Genomic DNA, 21,090 nt, shown 5'->3' with positions numbered 1-21,090 from the left:
ATGACACTTGCCCTTTACATATTTATAAACATTAATGAGGTCACCCCTCAGTCTCCTCTTCTCTAAGCTAAAGACACCCAGCTCCCTCAGCCTCTCCTCATAAGGGAGATGTTCCACTCCCTTAATCATCTTCGTGGCTCTGCGCTGGACTCTCTCTAGCAGTTCCCTGTCCTTCTTGAACTGAGGGGCCCAGAACTGGACACAATATTCCAGATGCGGCCTCACCAGGGCAGAGTAGAGGGGGAGGAGAACCTCTCTCGACCTGCTGACCACACGCCTTCTAATACACCCCAGGATGCCATTGGCCTTCTTGGCCACAAGGGCACACTGCTGACTCATGGTCATCCTGCTGTCCACTAGGACCCCCAGGTCCCTTTCCCCTACGCTGCTCTCCAACAGCTCTGCCCCCAACTTGTACTGGTACATGGGGTTATTCTTGCCCAGATGCAGGACTCTACACTTACCCTTGTTATATTTCATTAAATTTCTCCCCGCCCAACTCTCCAGCCTGTCCAGGTCTCTCTGAATGGCTGCGCAGCCTTCCGTTGTGTCAGCCACTCCTCCCAGTTTGGTGTCATCAGCGAACTTGCTGACAGCGCACTCTAATCCCTCATCCAAGTCATTAATGAATATATTGAATAGTACTGGTCCCAGTACCGACCCTTGAGGGACTCCGCTAGACACAGGCCTCCAACTGGACTCTGTCCCATTGACCACTACTCTCTGGCTTCTTTCCTTCAGCCAGTTCACAGTCCACCTCACTACCTGATCATCTAGACCACACTTCCTCAGTTTAGCTGTGAGGATGCTGTGGGAGACCGTGTCAAACGCTTTACTGAAATCGAGATAGACCACATCCACAGCTTTACCATCATCTATCCACCAGGTAACATCCTCATAAAAGGCTATCAAGTTGGTTGAGCAAGACTTCCCGTTGGTGAAGCCATGCTGAGTGCCCCTAATGATCCCCCTATCCTTGATGTGTCTAGAGACAGCACCAAGGACAAGTTGTTCCATCACCTTTCCGGGGATGGAGGTGAGGCTGACCGGTCTATAGTTACCCGGGTCCTCCTTCTTGCCCTTTGTGAAGACTGGAGTGACATTCGCTTTCCTCCAGTCCTCAGGCACCTCTCCCGTTGCCCACGACTTAGCAAAGATGATGGAGAGTGGCCTAGCAATGACTTCCGCCAGCTCCCTCAGCACCCGCTGGTGCATCCCATCAGGGCCCATGGATTTATGGACGTCCAGGTTGCTTAATTGGTCCCTGACCCAGCCCTCATCAACCAAGACAGATTCCTCCTCTATCCTGACTTCCTCTGGGGCCTCAGGGGTCCGGGGCTCCTCAGGACAGCCTCCAGCAGTATAGACAGAGGCAAAGAAGGCATTCAGTAACTCCGCCTTCTTTTTATCCTCTGTCTCCAGGGCCCCCACCTCATTCATCAGTGGGCCTACATTGCCTCTAGTGTTGGCTTTACCTGCAATGTATTTGAAGAAGCCCTTTCTGTTGTCCTTGACCTCTCTTGCAAGGTTTAATTCCAAGGAGGCCTTAGCTTTCCTAGTTGCCTCCCTACATCCTCTGACAACAGACTTCTATTCCTCCCAAGTGGCCAGCCCCTCCTTCCATGATCTGTACCCCCTCTTCTTCCACTTGAGTTTGCCCAGCAGTTCCCTGTTTAACCATGCAGGTCTCCTGGTACCCTTCCTTGACTTCCTACCTGCAGGGATGCTCTGATCTTGAGCTCGGAAGAAGCAGTCCTTGAATGCTAACCAACTATCTTGGGCCCCCTTACCTTCTAGTACCCTGTCCCATGGGATTTCCCCTAGCAATTGCTTGAAAAGGCCAAAGTTGGCCCTCCTGAAGTCCAGGGTTGCAATTCTGCTAGCTATTCTGTTCCTGCCACAAGAGATCCTGAACTCCACCATCTCATGGTCACTACAGCCAAGGCTGCCCTCAACCTTCACCTCTTCAACCAGACCCTCCTTGTTAGTGAGGATAAGATCCAGCAGCGCTCCTCTCCTAGTTGCCTCATCCACCATTTGCATCAGAAAGTTATCATCAATGCACTGGAGGAACCTCCTGGACTGAGGATGGCTGGCTGAGTAGGCCTCCCAGCAAATATCAGGGTAGTTGAAATCCCCCATGACAACCAGACCCTGTAATTGCAAGACTGCTCTCAGCTGCCTGTAGAAGGCCTCATCACCCTCCTCATCCTGATCCAGTGGCCTCTAATAGACACCCACAACAGTATCACCCCTGCCAGCCTGCCCCTTAATTCGCACCCACAAACTCTCAACTCGCTCCTGATCCGCCCCTGGACAGAACTCAATACGTTCTAGCTGCTCACTCACATAAAGAGCAACTCCACCACCTCTCCTTAGCGGCCTGTCTTTCCTGAACAAGACATAGCCATCCATGACCACATTCCAGTCATGCGAGGCGTCCCACCAAGTCTCTGTAATTGCCACTAGATCATAGACCCCCGACCGAACACGGATTTCTAACTCCTCCTGCTTATTCCCCATGCTGCGTGCATTGGTGTACAGGCATTTCAGGGAGCGAGCTGGGCACACCGATTTCACCCCAGGGGCATGGGAGGCCTCCTGGTCTACCTCAACACTAGAGTGTTGCCCCAGTGGTGCAAGCCCAGCTGCTACCCCATCCCCCTTCGAATCTAGTTTAAAGCTCTCCGAATGAGCCCTGCTAATTCCTGTCCCAGAACCCTTTTGCCCCTACGACATAAACCTTTCCCATGTATTACAGTCACGCCTGTTGTCTTATAAAACCAGCCATTATCAAAGAACCCAAAGCCCTGCCTGTAGCACCAGTCTCATAGCCAGGCATTAATAGAGAGAATCCTATTATTCCATCCCACGTCATCACCTGAAAATGGAAGGAGGGAGGAGAAAACAACTTGTGTCCCAGACTCTTTCACCAACCGTCCTAGGGCCTTGTAGTCTTTCTTCATCCCCCTCAGACTACAGGATGCAGCTTCTTCCCCACCTGTCTGGAAGATCAGCAGGGGGTAGTAGTCTGTGGCCTTCACCAGGCTGGGGAGTTTCCTGGTGATATCCCTGATTCGGGCTCCAGGCAGGCTGCAGACCTCCGTGTGATGGGGGTCAGCTCTGCATATTGGGCTCTCAGATCCCTTTAGGAAGGAGTCTCCAACCACTAAAACTCTTCTCTTCTTCCTTGTGGAGGAGGTAGCTATATGCCTGTCAGGTTTTTCTGACTGTGGTGGGACCTCTGATATAGGTTGCCTCTCCACCACATCCCCATTGGACCGGCTGTATTCCACTAGGGCTTCATATCTATTGCTCAGAGGCACCTGTGGAGGCAAGGTAGGCAAGGAGGGCACTCGCCTATTGCCACAGCCATAGACTTGCCTCCACTCACTCTTCTCCTCTAGGTTATTGTTTTCCACCTGAGAAGGGCAGAGTACAGGGGCCCCTCGATCCTTTGCAGAAAAGGACCTTCTGGACAAGCTGAGCATGAGTCAGCAGTGCGTAGCAGTGCAGAAAAAGAGTCCAACTGGCCGGGCTGTATTAGTAAGGAAGTAGACTTCATTACAGGGAATGCAGGGATTATTCCCCTGTATTTGGCACTTTTGAGAACACATCAGAGCACTGTTTCCCGTTTTGGGCTCCCCAGTACAACACAATGAGGAACACGAGGAAGCCCAGCAGAGCGCTGCTAAGATGTTGTGAGAGAACTTTGCTTGTTCAGCCTGAAGAACAGAAGATGAAGGGTGGGAAAGGGTCATAATTAATGGCCATAGAGAAGAGTAAACTGGGCTTTTCTTGCAGATCTTTCTGTTGGCCTTTCATCCTTTCCTAGTGTAAGAGGCAGCAAGGAAAATGCTGACCAACTATTATGAAAAAAAGTCTCCTCCATACAGGGGGATATGTATTGGAATCGTTTTCCCCAGAGAGTCTGTGAAATCTCCATTCTTGGAGATATTCAAAACTCAAATGGACAAGGCCCTGCACAGCCTAATCTAATTAACCTGGCCCCAGTTTCAGCAAGTTGTTGGACCAGATGACATCTAGATATTTCCTTCAGTCTTAATTATTCTGTCATTCCAGGTCAAAAGACTACATTTCATCTGCTGGGCATCAGTCGTATCTACAGATAGTAAAGAACTAAAGAAACATTACAAAGTACTAAACGAACATTAAGGGTATATTTTGTTACCCTTCATGGAAGTACCATACTTTGCAATGAGAGCAACGAAACCATCCAAAAAGTGATGCAATGCAAATATGCATGACATAATCTGTCCCTTAGAAGACTGAATAGTATACTGTTTCAGAAAGACTGTGCTCAGAAAGATATTGAAAGAAGTTGCTGTACGCAACCAACGCATAAGTAAATTTTGCTGCTAAATTGCACAGGAAATTTGCACTGCAGATTCAGGAAATTACCTTTCCGCGTAAGATTTACCGTCATATTATTAGAAATCATGTCCCATTGGAGGAAATTTACTGTCAAAGACAGATGGAGTGTTTTCAGCTGCTTCCAGATCCTTCAATGTGGTAATGAATAAAATAAAAAAAAAAAAGGAAACACTTAAAAATTCCATGACAAAACAGGTACGGAGAAAGAATAATGTCCCACCATCCAAAACAATGACATGGGGTACTTCTAAGCAGCAGGGAAGTATCCTTTGGCATCTGTATACACATCTGCTTTGTCATTTGTCAGGAACCTACAGATTATGAGACAAGGTGAATGACGTTTAAAAAATTTTAAAGATTGTCTGAAGAGGTCTTAAACATTACAGTGTTACTGAATGTAATGAACTGCTCTAAGAATCAAACTGCTGTTAGCCACGTATTTGTCATCAGAGAAAAAGTGATGTCCTCATAGGAAAAGCAGAGGAAAACAGACAAATGATATAGAAATAGCAGGAGAAAGCTCATCTCATAAAAGAATGTTCTTAGAGATTATGGATCTACAGTTTCTCAGATTCTGAGGTTATTCAAGTACCTAGTTGGTATTCCTACTTCCAGATAAATATTGTCTTCCTTGATTATCTCAGGTAACTTCTGCTCAAGTCTGTCTACAACAACTAGCTCTAAAAAAATCTCATGATAATCCAAAAACTATTCTGAAATTTGGAAGAGAAAAGCCTAACTATTACAATTGAAAAGACAACTGAATTTTTATGGTCATATGCAAATTTTATTATTTTTAAAAGATATTAAAAAAATAGAGATTATTATTGCCTTTACCTTCCAGAGGTCAGCTGTTCCTTCAACAAGTTTGGCATTTGTTTTACAGTATTTCAGAGCCAGATGCAAACATTCGGTTCCAAAATCCAGGTCATAGTCTGTACACTGTAGTAATTAAAAAAGAATAAATATTCTTAATTAGTCTTAAAGAAATCATACTTTTAAGCAATAACAGACTTTCTTTCATTAATTAAACCTTACCTCTCAACAGTTCCATCCAGAATAATATATGCTGTATTAGGTAGCTAGGTTCAGGATGGATCAGAAATAAAACCCTTACAAGAAGCTTATGCCAAATTCTAGCTATCCAGCAAAGTGTTACAGAAGTAAATAAACACTTTATAACCACAAATTAATTCAATTAGGTGCTGCAAGTATCTTGCTACACCTTTATGTTGTTAACTAAATCAAAAGAAGTTACACTTATGGTTAGCATTCAAGGACTGCTTCTTCCGAGCTCAAGATCAGAGCATCCCAGCAGGTAGGAAGTCAAGGAAGGGTACCAGGAGACCTGCATGGTTAAACAGGGAACTGCTGGGCAAACTCAAGTGGAAGAAGAGGGGGTACAGATCATGGAAGGAGGGGCTGGCCACTTGGGAGGAATAGAAGTCTGTTGTCAGAGGATGTAGGGAGGCAACTAGGAAAGCTAAGGCCTCCTTGGAATTAAACCTTGCAAGAGAGGTCAAGGACAACAGAAAGGGCTTCTTCAAATACATTGCAGGTAAAGCCAACACTAGAGGCAATGTAGGCCCACTGATGAATGAGGTGGGGGCCCTGGAGACAGAGGATAAAAAGAAGGCGGAGTTACTGAATGCCTTCTTTGCCTCTGTCTATACTGCTGGAGGCTGTCCTGAGGAGCCCCGGACCCCTGAGGCCCCAGAGGAAGTCAGGATAGAGGAGGAATCTGTCTTGGTTGATGAGGGCTGGGTCAGGGACCAATTAAGCAACCTGGACGTCCATAAATCCATGGGCCCTGATGGGATGCACCAGCGGGTGCTGAGGGAGCTGGCGGAAGTCATTGCTAGGCCACTCTCCATCATCTTTGCTAAGTCGTGGGCAACGGGAGAGGTGCCTGAGGACTGGAGGAAAGCGAATGTCACTCCAGTCTTCAAAAAGGGCAAGAAGGAGGACCCGGGTAACTATAGACCGGTCAGCCTCACCTCCATCCCCGGAAAGGTGATGGAACAACTTGTTCTTGGTGCTGTCTCTAGGCACATCAAGGACAGGGGGATCATTAGGGGCACTCAGCATGGCTTCACCAACGGGAAGTCTTGCTCAACCAACTTGATAGCCTTTTATGAGGATGTAACTCGGTGGATAGATGATGGTAAAGCTGTGGATGTGGTCTATCTCGATTTCAGTAAAGCGTTTGACACGGTCTCCCACAGCATCCTCACAGCTAAACTGAGGAAGTGTGGTCTAGATGATCAGGTAGTGAGGTGGACTGTGAACTGGCTGAAGGAAAGAAGCCAGAGAGTGGTGGTCAGTGGGACAGAGTCCAGTTGGAGGCCTGTGTCTAGCGGAGTCCCTCAAGGGTCGGTACTGGGACCAGTTCTAGTCAATATATTCATTAATGACTTGGATGAGGGATTAGAGTGCGCTGTCAGCAAGTTCCCTGATGACACCAAACTGGGAGGAGTGGCTGACACACCAGAAGGCTGCGCAGCCATTCAGAGAGACCTGGACAGGCTGGAGAGTTGGGTGGGGAGAAATTTAATGAAATATAACAAGGGCAAGTGTAGAGTCCTGCATCTGGGCAAGAATAACCCCATGTACCAGTACAAGTTGGGGGCAGACCTGTTGGAGAGCAGCGTAGGGGAAAGGGACCTGGGGGTCCTAGTGGACAGCAGGATGACCATGAGTCAGCAGTGTGCCCTTGTGGCCAAGAAGGCCAATGGCATCCTGGGCTGTATTAGAAGGGGTGTGGTCAGCAGGTCAAGAGGGGTTCTCCTCCCCCTCTACTCTGCCCTGGTGAGGCCGCATCTGGAATATTGTGTCCAGTTCTGGGCCCCTCAGTTCAAGAAGGACAGGGAACTGCTAGAGAGAGTCCAGCGCAGAGCCACGAAGATGATTAAGGGAGTGGAACATCTCCCTTATGAGGAGAGGCTGAGGGAGCTGGGTCTCTTTAGCTTGGAGAAGAGGAGACTGAGGGGTGACCTCATTAATGTTTATAAATATGTAAAGGGCAAGTGTCATGAGGATGGAGCCAGGCTCTTCTCAGTGACATCCCTTGACAGGACAAGGGGCAATGGGTGCAAGCTGGAACACAGGAGGTTCCACATAAATATGAGGAAAAACTTCTTTACAGTGAGGGTAACTGAACACTGGAACAGGCTGCCCAGAGAGGTTGTGGAGTCTCCTTCTCTGGAGACATTCAAAACCCGCCTGGATGCGTTCCTGTGTGATATGGTCTAGGCAATCCTGCTCCGGCAGGGGGATTGGACTAGATGATCTTTCGAGGTCCCTTCCAATCCCTAACATTCTGTGATTCTGTGATTATAAAAAATTTTTTTATGAAGTTGAGGCCTCCCCAAAAGAGATCATCAACCATCTAGTGACAAACTTTTAGAGTATGGGAACAAGTTCATACATTGTAGAAGCACGACTCTTCAAATGCCTTGTCTGTTTTGGTTTTTACAGCATCAAAGAAGGATGGCAGTAACTAAGAACCTCTGTATTCCTTACATGTTTCCCTCTATATTTTTCTCCAGTTATCTGCACACAAAATAGCAGTTTCATGCTGCTCCATGAGCCTTCCAGATTAAAAACAAATTAATAAAAAAACAAAAATTTTGTCCACTTTTTAGCCATCTAGAAGAGGCATTCTTCTCTCAACACACACTTCCCAAGTAGTTTGGCTTCCTATACTTAGTGATTATAGAATTTTATTAATGGAAAACTGAGTAGGGAGCAGAATCTCTCAAGCAAAAACATAAGTAGGAACAAAAGCAGGAACTGGGAGCTTATCAGACAGGACTACCTCAAGATAAAGTGGCCTGATTAAGAAAGCTCTAGTTTATTTTCATATTGCTAAATTACCTGTCCATCCAGAAATATGAATTAGATGTAATAAGGAAGGATAATTTAAGATAAGAGTCTTTCATAAAAAATGGATGTATTTGATAAGACCACACACAGGCTGGCTAGCCCAGTATCCCATCTCTAGTAGAGGTTGACAGAGGATAGTCAAGGATAAGTAAATAAGAACAAGGCAATCTTATCTTCTTACTTTCCCAGAATACTCCCTTGGCTTCATATAAAGCTATTACTCTGGCTTAGGAAATCTTTAAATTAAGAAGTCCCTGAGGGACACACTGAATCAGAAGCCACTGCCTTAACAGTCCTCAGTGAATTACAGGAATCCCAAATTCACCCAATTACTTTTTTAATAGCAGTATTTTTTTTAGCACCTGCATCAGGGAGCATCTGATTCATCACTCTTTTCATCACATGGTCTGTTTTTCTGACAGAAAAGGGAGTGCAAAGCCACTTTCTCAGCCCTTCAAAATTCTCCACCACATCTCTTCTCACATCTTTCCACAGGTAAAGAGATCAACATCTATTCAGTCATTTCATGTGTGGAAGTATTTAGAAACTTTGATCAACCCTTTTGCCCTCCTTTAGATTTATCTACACTTACCTATCAATTTTATCATAATATCCTTCTATAAACCTTCTTAGTTACCCATTTTTTTCTGGGTAGCAGAGATGAGGGCTATCTCCACTTCCTGTTCCAAATTATTTATGAACTAAATGAACTGCACAGATCCCAGCACAGATCTTCACAAAACTCCACTGGTGATTTACTGCTATGAAAACTGGTCATGCACTTTACTTTGTTTCTTATCTTCTAACAAATAATCTGCTCTGGTAAATCCTTACTCTTATCCCAAATCTGTTCAGTTTCCTTAAAGAGCATTTGGTAAAAGCTTCGGTGAAACATCCTATTATGCAATTAGGCTGTTATCAGCTTCAGCAACTGCCCTAGTTTGGCCTAAACCAGGCCAATTTTCCTTTCAGTGATTTTTAGTTTCAGCTAAGTATCTTCTAAGTAACTGCACTCTCTGTTAGTTTCTTCTATCTCAATTGAGATGCCCGTTCACTGCTTAAAGAACGCCAATTAGTTCTGCAATGCATCAGCTTTCCTTTACAAAAGCTGAAATAACCCTTCCACTGTGTCAAACTTAGCCATGTGTCTACAAATTTGTGTTTTGAATAAAATGTGACAGTCCAGATACTGTGCTTGGTAATTCACAGTCTCCTCCAGGATTCAGGAATTCAAAATTGTCAAGAATGCAAACGTCTAAGTGGGTTAAAGAAGAGTCAAATGAGAGTGCTGCAGTACAACTTGCCTTTTTTTTTATAATATAATTTCCTCAAGAAGTTTAATAAAAAAGATGAAGAAAATTTTTAGCTTCTATTCTTGTTTTATAACACATCAGTGAAATTCAAGTAATTCGTCAGCATTATACATCTGAATTGTATTACTAACACATAGATGTCTTAGAAAAATCATAGTTATCACTTTTATATTATTCAAATTAGTAATTTTTGTCATTTTAGTTTGTCATGACTGCAATCACAAAGACGACCTTTTTACACAGCCCACTTAGAAAGAAAAGTAATTTAAGTGTGATACTTCTCTACAGAAGTTTAAGTGCTTTGAGTAACAACAAAACAGACACAAGAAGATAGAGTAACTTAAAAAGACAGACTTCTTTCAGAATACTAAAGAAAACAGGAGTTTCAAAAAGACACTTTGGAATATTTTTAAATTAGGCAGAAATTTCTAGTCTTTAAATAATCAAGATACAAAAAAGGTCAACAGAAAAAATAAAGGAATTGTGAACTCTAGCTCCAAAATATGTAAAATGGAGTGATCTCTTGAGTAAAGAGAACTTGAGAGAGAAATTGACAATGAAACCAGAAATGGCCCAGTAACTTTCAATTCCAGATATTTATTAGCAAAATGTTTTCTTTTTTTGTTTTGTTTTGTTTTTAAGGAAAATTTTCTGGTAGAACACAAACTATTACCTACTAATGTGAATAACATACAAATTAAAAAGAAACCACATCTTTTTCTTTTGCATCAGAATGGAAGAGAAAATTTCAGAAAAATTTATCTGTGAAAGAATTTACTTTGAATTAAAATTAGGTTACATTTTTAAATATATGGGTAACAAATGATACTAGGACAAGACTAAGCAATTCCAACTTTTTAGTAAGGTATTAATCACAGATAATTAGTAGGGAGTGGAAAAGTTCCATAAATGGGCTAAAGCATCTTGAGGGTATTGCTGGCTTCAAGGGATGAAATATGACACTAAGCAAAGTAATAATTAAAAACATATTTCACTAACACTTGTACATCATGACATTTACCACTCTAATTATCTGTAATTGTTTAAACATAAACATATTGTCACAGTGTACTCTTCTGCAAGTCGGATACACTGATGTCAGAGGAGAACAATGAAATGGAAGTATCAGCTCAAGGCCAGCTTAGTTTATATATTATCCATACACTAAACAGTTCCACAAGTGATTTTAAATCCATAATTAAAGTGCAGAATTTGAAAGCTTCTATATTGCTCTAAGAAATTCAGTTAACAAATTAAGCATTATCAGGGAGTGCCTATAATAAAAAGTTGTAGAATATCTATGAGGAAAATTCTTACTGACCCAGGCATGCAAACATTCTCATCCTAAGTCTTCTGTATGTATTCCATTGTACATCTAGAGCCAATTTGCACTACAACATTCTGTTTAAGACTCATACTATTTCTAAAGTCTCTTTTTGACCGAAAGGCTTTATAACATAAAGTTTGACAGAGCACAGTTAACTGAACTTGACATGCACACATAGCTTTGTGAAACAATAGACATAGTTTAAGTTTCAGAACACAGATTTGAAAGGGTGGAAACAGCTGGAAAAACTGGCACAAAACATATCCACAAAAGAAAGAAAACAGATTAGTTTAGCTCTTTAAATGACACAGGAGGAAATATATTATTTAAAAATGCTTTTGAACTGATGAATATTCAAAGGCATTCTAATAGGTAGTTTTTGGAACTGACTTCTTTGTGGGTGTTTTTTTGTGTGTCTGTTTTCCAAGAATGGATGTTTGGATCTGCAGAGGGATCTGGACAGGTTAGATAGATGGGCTGAGACCAACGGCATGAAGTTCAACAAGGCCAAGTGCCGGGTCCTACACTTTGGTCATAACAACCCCATACAGCGCTACAGGCTGGGGGGAAGAGTGGTTCGAAAGTGGCCCAGTGGAAAAGGACCTGAGGGTATTGGTGGACAGCCGGATGACCATGAGCCAGCAGTGTGCCCAGGTGGCCAAGAAGGCCAACAGCATCCTGGCTTGTATCAGGAATAGTGTGGCCAGCAGGACTAGGGAAGAAATTGTTCCCCTGTACTCAGCACTGGTGAGGCCACACCTCAAGTACTGTCTCCAGTTCTGGGCCCTGCACTTCAAGAAAGACACTGAGGTGCTGAAGCGAGTCCAGAGGAGGGCAACAAAGCTGGTGAAGGGTCTGGAGGGTATGCCCTATGAGGAGCGGCTGAGGGAACTGGGGTTGCTTAGCCTGGAGAAAAGAAGGCTCAGGGGAGACCTTATCGCTCTCTACAACTACCTGAAAGGAGGTTGTAGCAGGGTGGGGGTTGGCCTCTTCTCCCAGGCAACTAGCAACAGGACTAGAGGACATAGCCTCAAGCTGCACCAGGGGAGGTTCAGATTAGACATTAGGAAAAATTTCTTCATAGAAAGGGTTATTAGGCATTGTAATGGGCTACCCAGGGAGGTGGTGGAGTCACCATCCCTGGAGGTGTTTAAGAAAAGACTGGATGTGGCACTTAGTGCCATGGTCTAGTTGACAGGGTGGTGTTAGGTCAAAGGTTGGACTCGATGATCCCAGAGGTCTCTTCCAACCTAGTTGGTTCTGTGATAAAGTGCTATGGGTGGAGTGAGATCCAGATTTTAGCATTACACCAATTCCTCTTCCTCTGCCTCCTATATTAGTTTGAAAATATTTTGATAATAAATAATATTACTTCCTAAAATGCAAGCTATACTGTTGTTGCTTAGCTGTAAACATGGAACAAGGGGTTAGAGAAAAGAGCAGCTACACAGACTTTATCTCTCTGGCACCTACTAATAGTCCATAAGCTAACTTATTTCCAATATAATACTTTGAATAAGTAAAATTATGAAGAAGCAGTATTTAATATTAACAATTGCTTTTACTGTTAACATGCACTATTTTACATATATGGGAACTGGTAACCATACAGCAGAACGAACACAGATGCAAGAAGAGTTTTCATTACAGCAGTGTTTTCTTATTTTTTCATCATTCCTTAGTTTTATAATAAGGAAACAAAATCAATATTCTTTATGTATCAACTGAAAGAAAATCTTCAGACTTGCTCCTTTACACAGGTACCTTTGAAGCCAGTATAGAGTCAGTCTTTGACACTTCTGTAACCATTGGCTGTGCCACCTTTAGTACTTCTTCCATTGTCAGCAGCAAGTGACTCCATTTTACTCTACCATGTAAATCCATTCTATAACACTATCAGCACACTTGCAATTAAAATGCATAACTAATTAACAATAGCAGAGCTTTTTGATTTTTACAGATCCTTGAAAATCAAGTTTCCACTACTGAAGTGCTACAGTACATCATGAACATGCATCATCAGGAGCATTTTACTAAGCTAAAAAAGAAGCAGACACAAGCTCTTGCTGAACCTGAATTGGCCTATTTTTATCTGAAAAGAATATTTATAACTATTTATAAAGAATTTTTTTTGCCATGTTTATTACCACGGAAACCAAAAAATGCTGAATCCAACAGTGGATTTGCAGCAATCAATAAGCCTACAGCAATATACCAGAGCTAAATAAGAAGTAACAGAAGCAGCAAATAGGAGGAAACACATGAACAAGGAAACAGTGAGATTAATGTGAGTTCAGATAAGCTCACCTCTGAAACAATTTCTACTGTAGATATTTATTAAAACTGCTGTGACATACATCCAGACGCAATAGTGCTTCACAGTGGAGAATAAAGACACAGCAATTTACTCTGTAATAGAATTAAGCAAGCCTGTTTTTCTACAGATCCGTATCTATATCCCGATGCTTTTCACTGCAGTAACTGCAAGTACCCTCTCGTACATGCCATGATTTCCCTGCACTCTACCATCAGATACCCTGAATAATTCCTGACTGCCCTTTCTAATATTTTGGTACTCAAGTTGCTTCTAAGTCCACTAAATACCCGTTAAAGAACTTATGCATTGGTTGGTTCCAAGATCCCAAGCACTAAAAGGTGTATGACCAAGAAACACAGAAGATAACAGCTGAATTCACATTTCAGCCACGGAGCTGAAGGCCTAAGAGCCTGAAGGCTCTGAGGCTCCAGCCTCCTCTCAGTGAAGGCATTCATTTGGGTTTCCCTCCTCCTCACACTCGTCAATTTTTCAAAAACTGTATAGGGACTTAACATCATTGAAATCTCTACGACTCCATCAATATTCATTGAAATTATGATCTTAAGGGTCTTTTCCAACATAAATGATTCTATGACTCTATGAAATTGAATAAAATGTGCAATTAAAGGTTTAAAATATTATTTAGACAAGGGTTAAAAACAAGTAATGCTTTCAAGTACCTTTTTAACAGTAAAAGTTACAAATGAACAAGTAATTTTGCTTCTTCCCCTTCTGGAATAAATGTCCTGGGTCAATGAACACAGTCCACATTGCCATCACCAGCAACCATGTTCTAGACTCCTGCTGTAGGCATATGAGCTCCCAAGTCAAACCAGCTATGCATTTTCTTCCTATTAGTCTTCTTTGAAAGCAGTTTATAATCTCTCTTTATATTGAGGCTGACAATTACTGTTCACTCTACACTTTTGCACTGTTCACTGTAACTTGCTGCTAGGCAACAGGAGTCCCATAAGCAAGAATGCAGAGCATGAACACACAGTGTGGGCAGCATGAAATTTGCTTTCCCTGTCACTGTTTAAAGTTTTAGCTGCTAGCCAAGGGTGGGGATAACTCTGCTCTTTTGTTTTCTTTAAACATAAATTTGCTTGAAAAACTCACTGTCAAAATATGTAAAAGCAGAAACTCAGTGGGATCCAGAAATGCATATGGATGCAGAGAACAAATATTTATATCAAAGTTTGCAGTTCTGAGCATAAATTAAACAAAATCATTCTGTAAGATTTAGGAACAAAATTTTTATGTGGATATTTCTGTCCATTTTGGACAGGTTCCTTCAACTTTCTTGTAAGTAACAGATCACACATGATTCTGTGACCAAAAGATAGGATCTAGGACTAATGAGCTAAACTGAAAAACCCTTGTTTTCAGTGTCCCATTCTATCAAAACTGCTAAGAAAAAAACGTCATTTACTTTGATCTACATTCATCAAGGAATCACTACAACAAAAACACTGGAATAAGGTAAGTAGACAATTAGAAAAGATATACATTTTATTGACTGTCATTTTCTAGCTCTGACCTCAAAATGAAACAGAAGCTGAAGCATAATCACAAGACTAGATCCTAGCCCCAGCATCCTTAAGTGAGACTCTGGATAAAAGAAACAAAGATCCAGTTTTTAAACTCTTTTGAGAAGGCGTAAGAGCTATCTTTTATGTTCTTAAATCCATGCCTTATGGCAGATAGCCTACAAGATTATTATGATAGTGTTTCACAGAATCAACCAGGTTGGAAGAGACCTCTGGGATCATCGAGTCCAACCGTTGCCCTGACACCATCCTGTCAACTAGACCATGGCATTAAGTGCCATGTCCAGTCTTAAACACATCCAGAGATGGTGACTCCACCACCTCCCTGGGCAGCCCATTCCAATGTCTAATAACCCTTTCTGAAAAGAAATTCTTCCTAATGTCCAACCTGAACCTCCCTTGGGGAAGCTTGAGGCTATGTCCTCTTGTCCTATCGCTAGTTGCCTGGGAGAAGAGGCCGACTCCCACTTCACTACAACCTCCCTTCAGGTAGTTTTAGACTGCAATAAGGTCACCTCTGAGCCTCCTCTTCTCCAGGCTAATTTTTTTTTTTTTTTTTAATTTTAAAAATAATTAAAAAACAAAATTTTGCAGCTTTTGTTATTGCCTCAAGTTGCGCCAGGAGAGGTTTACATTGGATATTGAGAAAAATTTCTTCACCGAAAGGGTTGTCAAGCATCCAAACAGGCTGTCCAGGGAAGTGGCTGAGTCACCATCCCTGGAGGTATTTAAAAGACATGTAGATGTGGCGCTTAGGGATGGTTTAGTGGTGCACTTGGTAGTGTTAGGTTAATAGTTGGACTTGATGATCTTGAAGGTCCTTTCCAACCAAAATGATTCTATGATTAAAGCCTACTCTAAGTCTTAATCTTATTCTGTTTGCTACTGCTTCTGTCTCTGCAAAAGGAGAGGTCCAAACAAACCAATCATCCTGTAAAAGAGGTACATGTGCCCAACTTTACACCAAAATCATAAAAACACTAATACTATCATTTTGAAAAATCCTAGTTCTGTTTGAAAATTAGATGGAGAGTCCTAACCCCTGCGTACCCAGAGTAATCCATAATTCAGTCCTTCCAGAATATGAAGTCTGCTATGCTCTGCTAGACAAATAATGATCAACCTGTAGAGAGAGGGGGACAAAGTGCAGCTTTGCTATTAAGGAATAAAAACTTAATAAAGAATAACTGGAAGTGCCTTGCTGAGGAAAGAAGGGTACCAGTAGGCACAAACAAAAAATGTCAAGAGTTGTGTCTACATTACCAACTTAGTGTGCAGGAAAGGTTCTTTTTGGTGCAAGTCTGTCTTGCATCCCTACTCAGAATCATACAAAATGCACTTGACTGTGCTGCTGGAGAGCTCAGAGTCATGTCCATTCTGGTTGGATCAAGGTGAAAGTCATATGCAAGGGCACCTGATAAAGCACATCATTTGCAATGCGGACAAAAGGTGCCCCAGCAGCCAGGACCCGGCATGCATTGTGTCCCTATGACTGGCAACTGGGATGAATATCACTGCTGGTAAAGTCCCAGTTTACACACACAATCCTGAAACAATAACAGATCACCAAAAGTCAAACCTCAGTCTTTCCCTCAGTCTTTCTCTCTTTGTGCCACACCAGTAAACTTATTCCTAATGTTACTTCAACAAAGTCCACACAAACTAGCATAATGAAAATGAGAATACAAACTAGGCGAGAATAAACAATGGTACTGCTATGAACATGAAATATCAAATTGACCTCATAAAACAGGTCCTGAATAACCATGAGACAGTATAGATTTTTCTGATATCAGAAAAGGACACAGGAGTCATTTTGATCATGCAGTTAAACACAGAATTTCAGACTCATACAAAATTTCCGCTTTTTTAAGTCATATTTTAGTTACAACATCAAGAAGAGATAAGAAAATGTTAATATTCTATGCAACAACAGTAGCAGTCAAAATACTGTGTTCGGATTCATTCTTTACACTTTAAAAATTATCTTGCAAATTGGAAAAATACTTGGAAAAGAGTTATGTGGACAAGACAAAGACAGAAATTCTTGTCCCAGTGTAGAAAACTACAGATTATTTAGGTTATTCTAAGAAAATGTAAAGAAGTGATTGTTTACATTCTTCCAGTAAAGAGATTTCTAAATATATCAAGTTCTAAAATTAAGCAACCAATAGAGAATTTAATCAGGCTTAGAAGCAGAGGTGAGCCAAATTCAGGCCAAGTTAAAATTAATGTTTTATTTTTAAACTTTTTTGAACAGATATGATTATTCACTCTTGAAACAATTTACTTAAGAGAATCACCTCCTGAAATTATGCAAGATCATAAATGGTCCTTTTCCTTGCCTTTAAATACACTAAACTGTCAGTAGCTCAGAGATTAAAAGCTCTAGCGTCACTACCTTGTTTTCTTCTTTGCTCTCTCAAAACAAGCAGCAGATGACAATTTAGATGGGTGGTCTCCCATATGCTGGATACAGTGATTCTCGCTCACTATTCAGCATTTGCTGAGCCTGTGCCAAACGGGTGATTCTTGTGGACACAGTACACTTACCAGGGTAAATCCAATAACACAGCAATACTCTCACAATCCAGTCTAACTTCCAACTTGAATAATTGCAGTGTCTCTCCCTAACATACACCCACCTAATTATATCTGAAGACAAAACGCCTTTTCATTGTTACAGAGATGCCAGACTGCACCCAGGGTGTGGCAGCTTTGCACCACTGCACCAAACAGTTCCAAGAGCTAACATGTGAATTCATGAAGTGCTTTGAGATCCTACAGGATGAAAAGTGACATAAAATGGAAGTAATTATCCCATTAGCAAAAAACTTTTTATTTTTTTCTTATGCAAGGCATTAGAATCTCTCCAAACATTCCTGTGGCAGAAATTAATTAGGGAAAGGTGGGGATTCATACAATATCCTGACTCTACCATTGCGCCAAAGAACTAATCAAGTACAGAGCTATCTAAACTAGCATAGTTTTCTCAACAGACCACCAATCTAGTTTCAGGTTTTGAATAAATGAAATCATTACTGATAAAATTCATTAAGTATATCTATCCCAGAAATAATGCTGTAGAATCAGGTAGGTTTTAAGAATAGGAAAGGGGGAAAAAAATATTTATTCCTCTAAATCGCAGGACAAAGTTGCTAGGGTAAAAAGATGCCAGATGAAGTAACTGTAAAATTTCTTTGGAAAACATCTCAGAATCACAACCTGAAAACTGTACAACATAGGATATTCATTTAGGTGAGGTTGACAACCCTGTGTTTAAGCAACAGTCTATGAGTCAGCCTGAAGATGAATGGAGAAAGACAAATCAAAATCCTCTGCAAAACTACATTATTAAAAAATTAGCTTCATTGCAATTTTGCACCAAAACCAAAAAATTACCAATTTTCAGCAGAACTGAAATGGAACAGAACTCAGGTTCTACTTTGGAACAAACATTTTTTTAAATGGGACTAAAACCAGAGATAAAATCCAAGCTGAAATGGATGACAACAATGAAAGGCTGCTGCTAATAAAGTAAAAACTTCTAATATAAGGAGAAATGAGATACTAGGTTTTCTTTCAACTTTTAGGAGCTACACAGATTTCCTTGTCAAACAATTAGATCTAAAATCATAATGACTCACAGACAAATCAGCAGAAAGGCTTCATTTGCTAGGTTATTTCATACGCTTAGGTTGCACATGGAAAAACTCACAGATATTCCCCATCTTGATACTATTATACAATAATTAAAATCTCTATTATTATACCATGAAAGGAACTGGAGTAAGAATTTCAACAAACTGAAATAATCCATGCTACTTTACTATTCAGCCAAGTAGCTTGACTTGGACCAATCAAGTAGGTAGTTACACTAAAACTGTAATTACCTATTTCATAGGCAGATGGAAGTATGCTGCCTTTAGGACACCATACAAAGAGCAGCATTGGCTTGTAGTTCTGTCCTCATACAAGTAGTAGATTACTATTATTTTAGTTAGCTCTTGTCTAATTCACAAATCACCTCTTGATTCAGTATTTCAGAATACAGTTGATGAAAAGGAAGAAAACCTATAGATACAAACTGGAATGCAGAATTAGGAAAAACACAACAATGATGTTACATGGCATGTATTTAGAAGACCTGAACATATAACTACAAAATACAAAAGCAAAGTGGGTGACCAAAGCTGGGAATGGTGGAAAAGGAAGTGGATCTCCGTACACACACACAGAGCATATAGAAACTACAAAATACATTGGAAGAAGAATGAGGTAAACTGATCATCTTTACAACATAATACACTTAATAAAAGATGTCTGATTCTTTTTTTTAAAAAGACGAAGGCCAAGAAACAACCCACTACAGCTTATGATAAAATCCATGTATCTTACCTACTTTTTGTCATACGTTAAAAACAATGGTGATCTCTTTTTTAGTGCGTTTACACTACAAAAACAAGCAGCTCTGACCCATATCACCAATTCATGATTGAATAGCATAAGACAAAACACTTTTTTCTCCAAGTGAATGTTTACATGAGATAAGTATTAAGCTGTTAAGCCTTGCCACAGCTTAGACGCCTTGGCATACCCAAAGTTTCATATTTGGTGAACGTTGAAAAAAAAAAGCTGAGGTGCCTTGAAGATTCAGATATCTTTAGTCTTACGAGAGAGGTGAGCAGTGGGGTTTTTTTCAGAATTCCAGCATTAGATTTAAATGCCTAAATTCTGCCCCACTTACTTTTTGACCCTTCAGTCCTTTTTCTGAATCTGACCCTTGCTCCCAAGGTTGCCAAGATTTTGGTCAACAATTTGTCCACTACTCTTCATTTAATCGCCTGTTGCTCCTGGCAACGTTAATTTGACAGACATTGATTTCTTTAACAAAGAATGAACCCACAGGAAAATCCCCAAATCAGTCTAGACATTCTGCCTCGAAGGACTTGCCTGACCTATGCCAAAACATTACTGAACAGCTACAGCTGACTCCACTTCCCTTTGAAAGAGAATACTCAAATGCTTCACACGTTTGAAGAAGAATCCCAGTAATGTTGTGCCCTTTCAAAAAGCACTTTAGAAGTTTACAAAATCCACATGGAATACCCTCCCTATTATTTACATACAGAAAAGACAATACTTTGAGCAAGTACTTCTACAATGGGCCTAACAACAGCCAACTTCCTTTCTTACTCTGGCAAAAATCTTCCCTGAACATTCTCAGGGGTTTGTTAGATGAGAAAAATTTTGGGACTTCCTTTTCTTCTACTGGGGACTGGGTTGGACAGTTTGCAGAGCATCTCTTCTCCTCATCTCAACCCCGTCTGGGGACATCTTGTAATGATTTTTTTGGGGGAGTGGAAGAACATCTGCCTCCCAGAATTTAGCATCAAAGTATTTGCAGGATTCTCCCTGACACACTATTATTTTGTATCTTGTCATTACTATGCTTATATATAGCAGCTCCCTCCTATGAAGGCAGATGCTGTAACCTCCCATAAGTAAATGGGATCGCTTATTATCCAAAAGTGGGTAATGTTGGCTATGAACAGATGTATTAATTCAGCGTAGTCCCAAAAAGTACTAATCTCTACATAGTTTCTACAGAATCCCTAAGGTCAGTCTGTTCCATGTGGATATCTGTATGGAGGTTATAGACATGCATCAGAGAAACATCTCTAAACATGTTGAAGCTCATCCTCCTTCAATGAATATTCGTGCTTCCTATTCCTATGTTTTTTTATTTTTTTTTTATTTCAGCTTCATTGTTCTGATTAGCTAAATAAAACTTCCATAAGCTACAAAAGGTCTACTATCAACAGATGATTAAACTAACTACACATGCAATACAAACACCTCAAAAAAAAAGGGTGTAGCTTTTGTGATAAATTTTCCAGGTACAGAGGATCTTGAGACTACCTGTAAAACAACGTATTAAAGATTATTGAAAAAAAAAATGTGTATCTAATATTAAGATTGTTATAAACCTATCACTCTATCTTTAAAGAGTGATCGGACTTTGCCATGCCATCCACACGTGAAGGATTCCTGCAGAATAGCCTTCCAACATGTCCCACCCTTTCTTCAGCTGTGTGTAGCTCTTCCCTCTTACAGGCTCCTTGGCTTCACCAGACTGGTCACATTGGCGAGCAATTCTGTTGTATCCCCAGCATTCATGCTGACAACTCTCTAACCATCACATCATCTTCCCTAGGCTTTTTGTTTACATCTCTGACATAGAAGCTAGCCAGGATCTTCTACATACCACTCCTCTTCTGCTTCTGTTTTCAGTTGTTTCTT

The 21,090-nt window shown here is 41.1% G+C and overlaps 1 protein-coding gene across 1 annotated transcript in view; it reads right to left on the bottom strand.

Moving 5' to 3' along the window:
• CRPPA (CDP-L-ribitol pyrophosphorylase A) overlaps nucleotides 1–21,090 on the bottom strand; it is a 144,897-nt gene that overhangs the window by 91,313 nt on the left and 32,494 nt on the right. The window contains exon 4 of the mRNA XM_068405009.1: nucleotides 5,233–5,337. Coding sequence (XP_068261110.1) covers nucleotides 5,233–5,337 — 105 coding nt within the window. The remainder of the gene's footprint in view (nucleotides 1–5,232; nucleotides 5,338–21,090) is intronic.

The sequence above is a fragment of the Nyctibius grandis genome, chromosome 7 (genome assembly GCF_013368605.1).
Source record: "Nyctibius grandis isolate bNycGra1 chromosome 7, bNycGra1.pri, whole genome shotgun sequence".
NCBI classification, from domain to species: domain Eukaryota; kingdom Metazoa; phylum Chordata; class Aves; order Nyctibiiformes; family Nyctibiidae; genus Nyctibius; species Nyctibius grandis.
The sequence above is the reverse complement of the archived record's forward strand: the minus strand, read 5'-3'. Positions and strand labels throughout refer to the sequence as shown.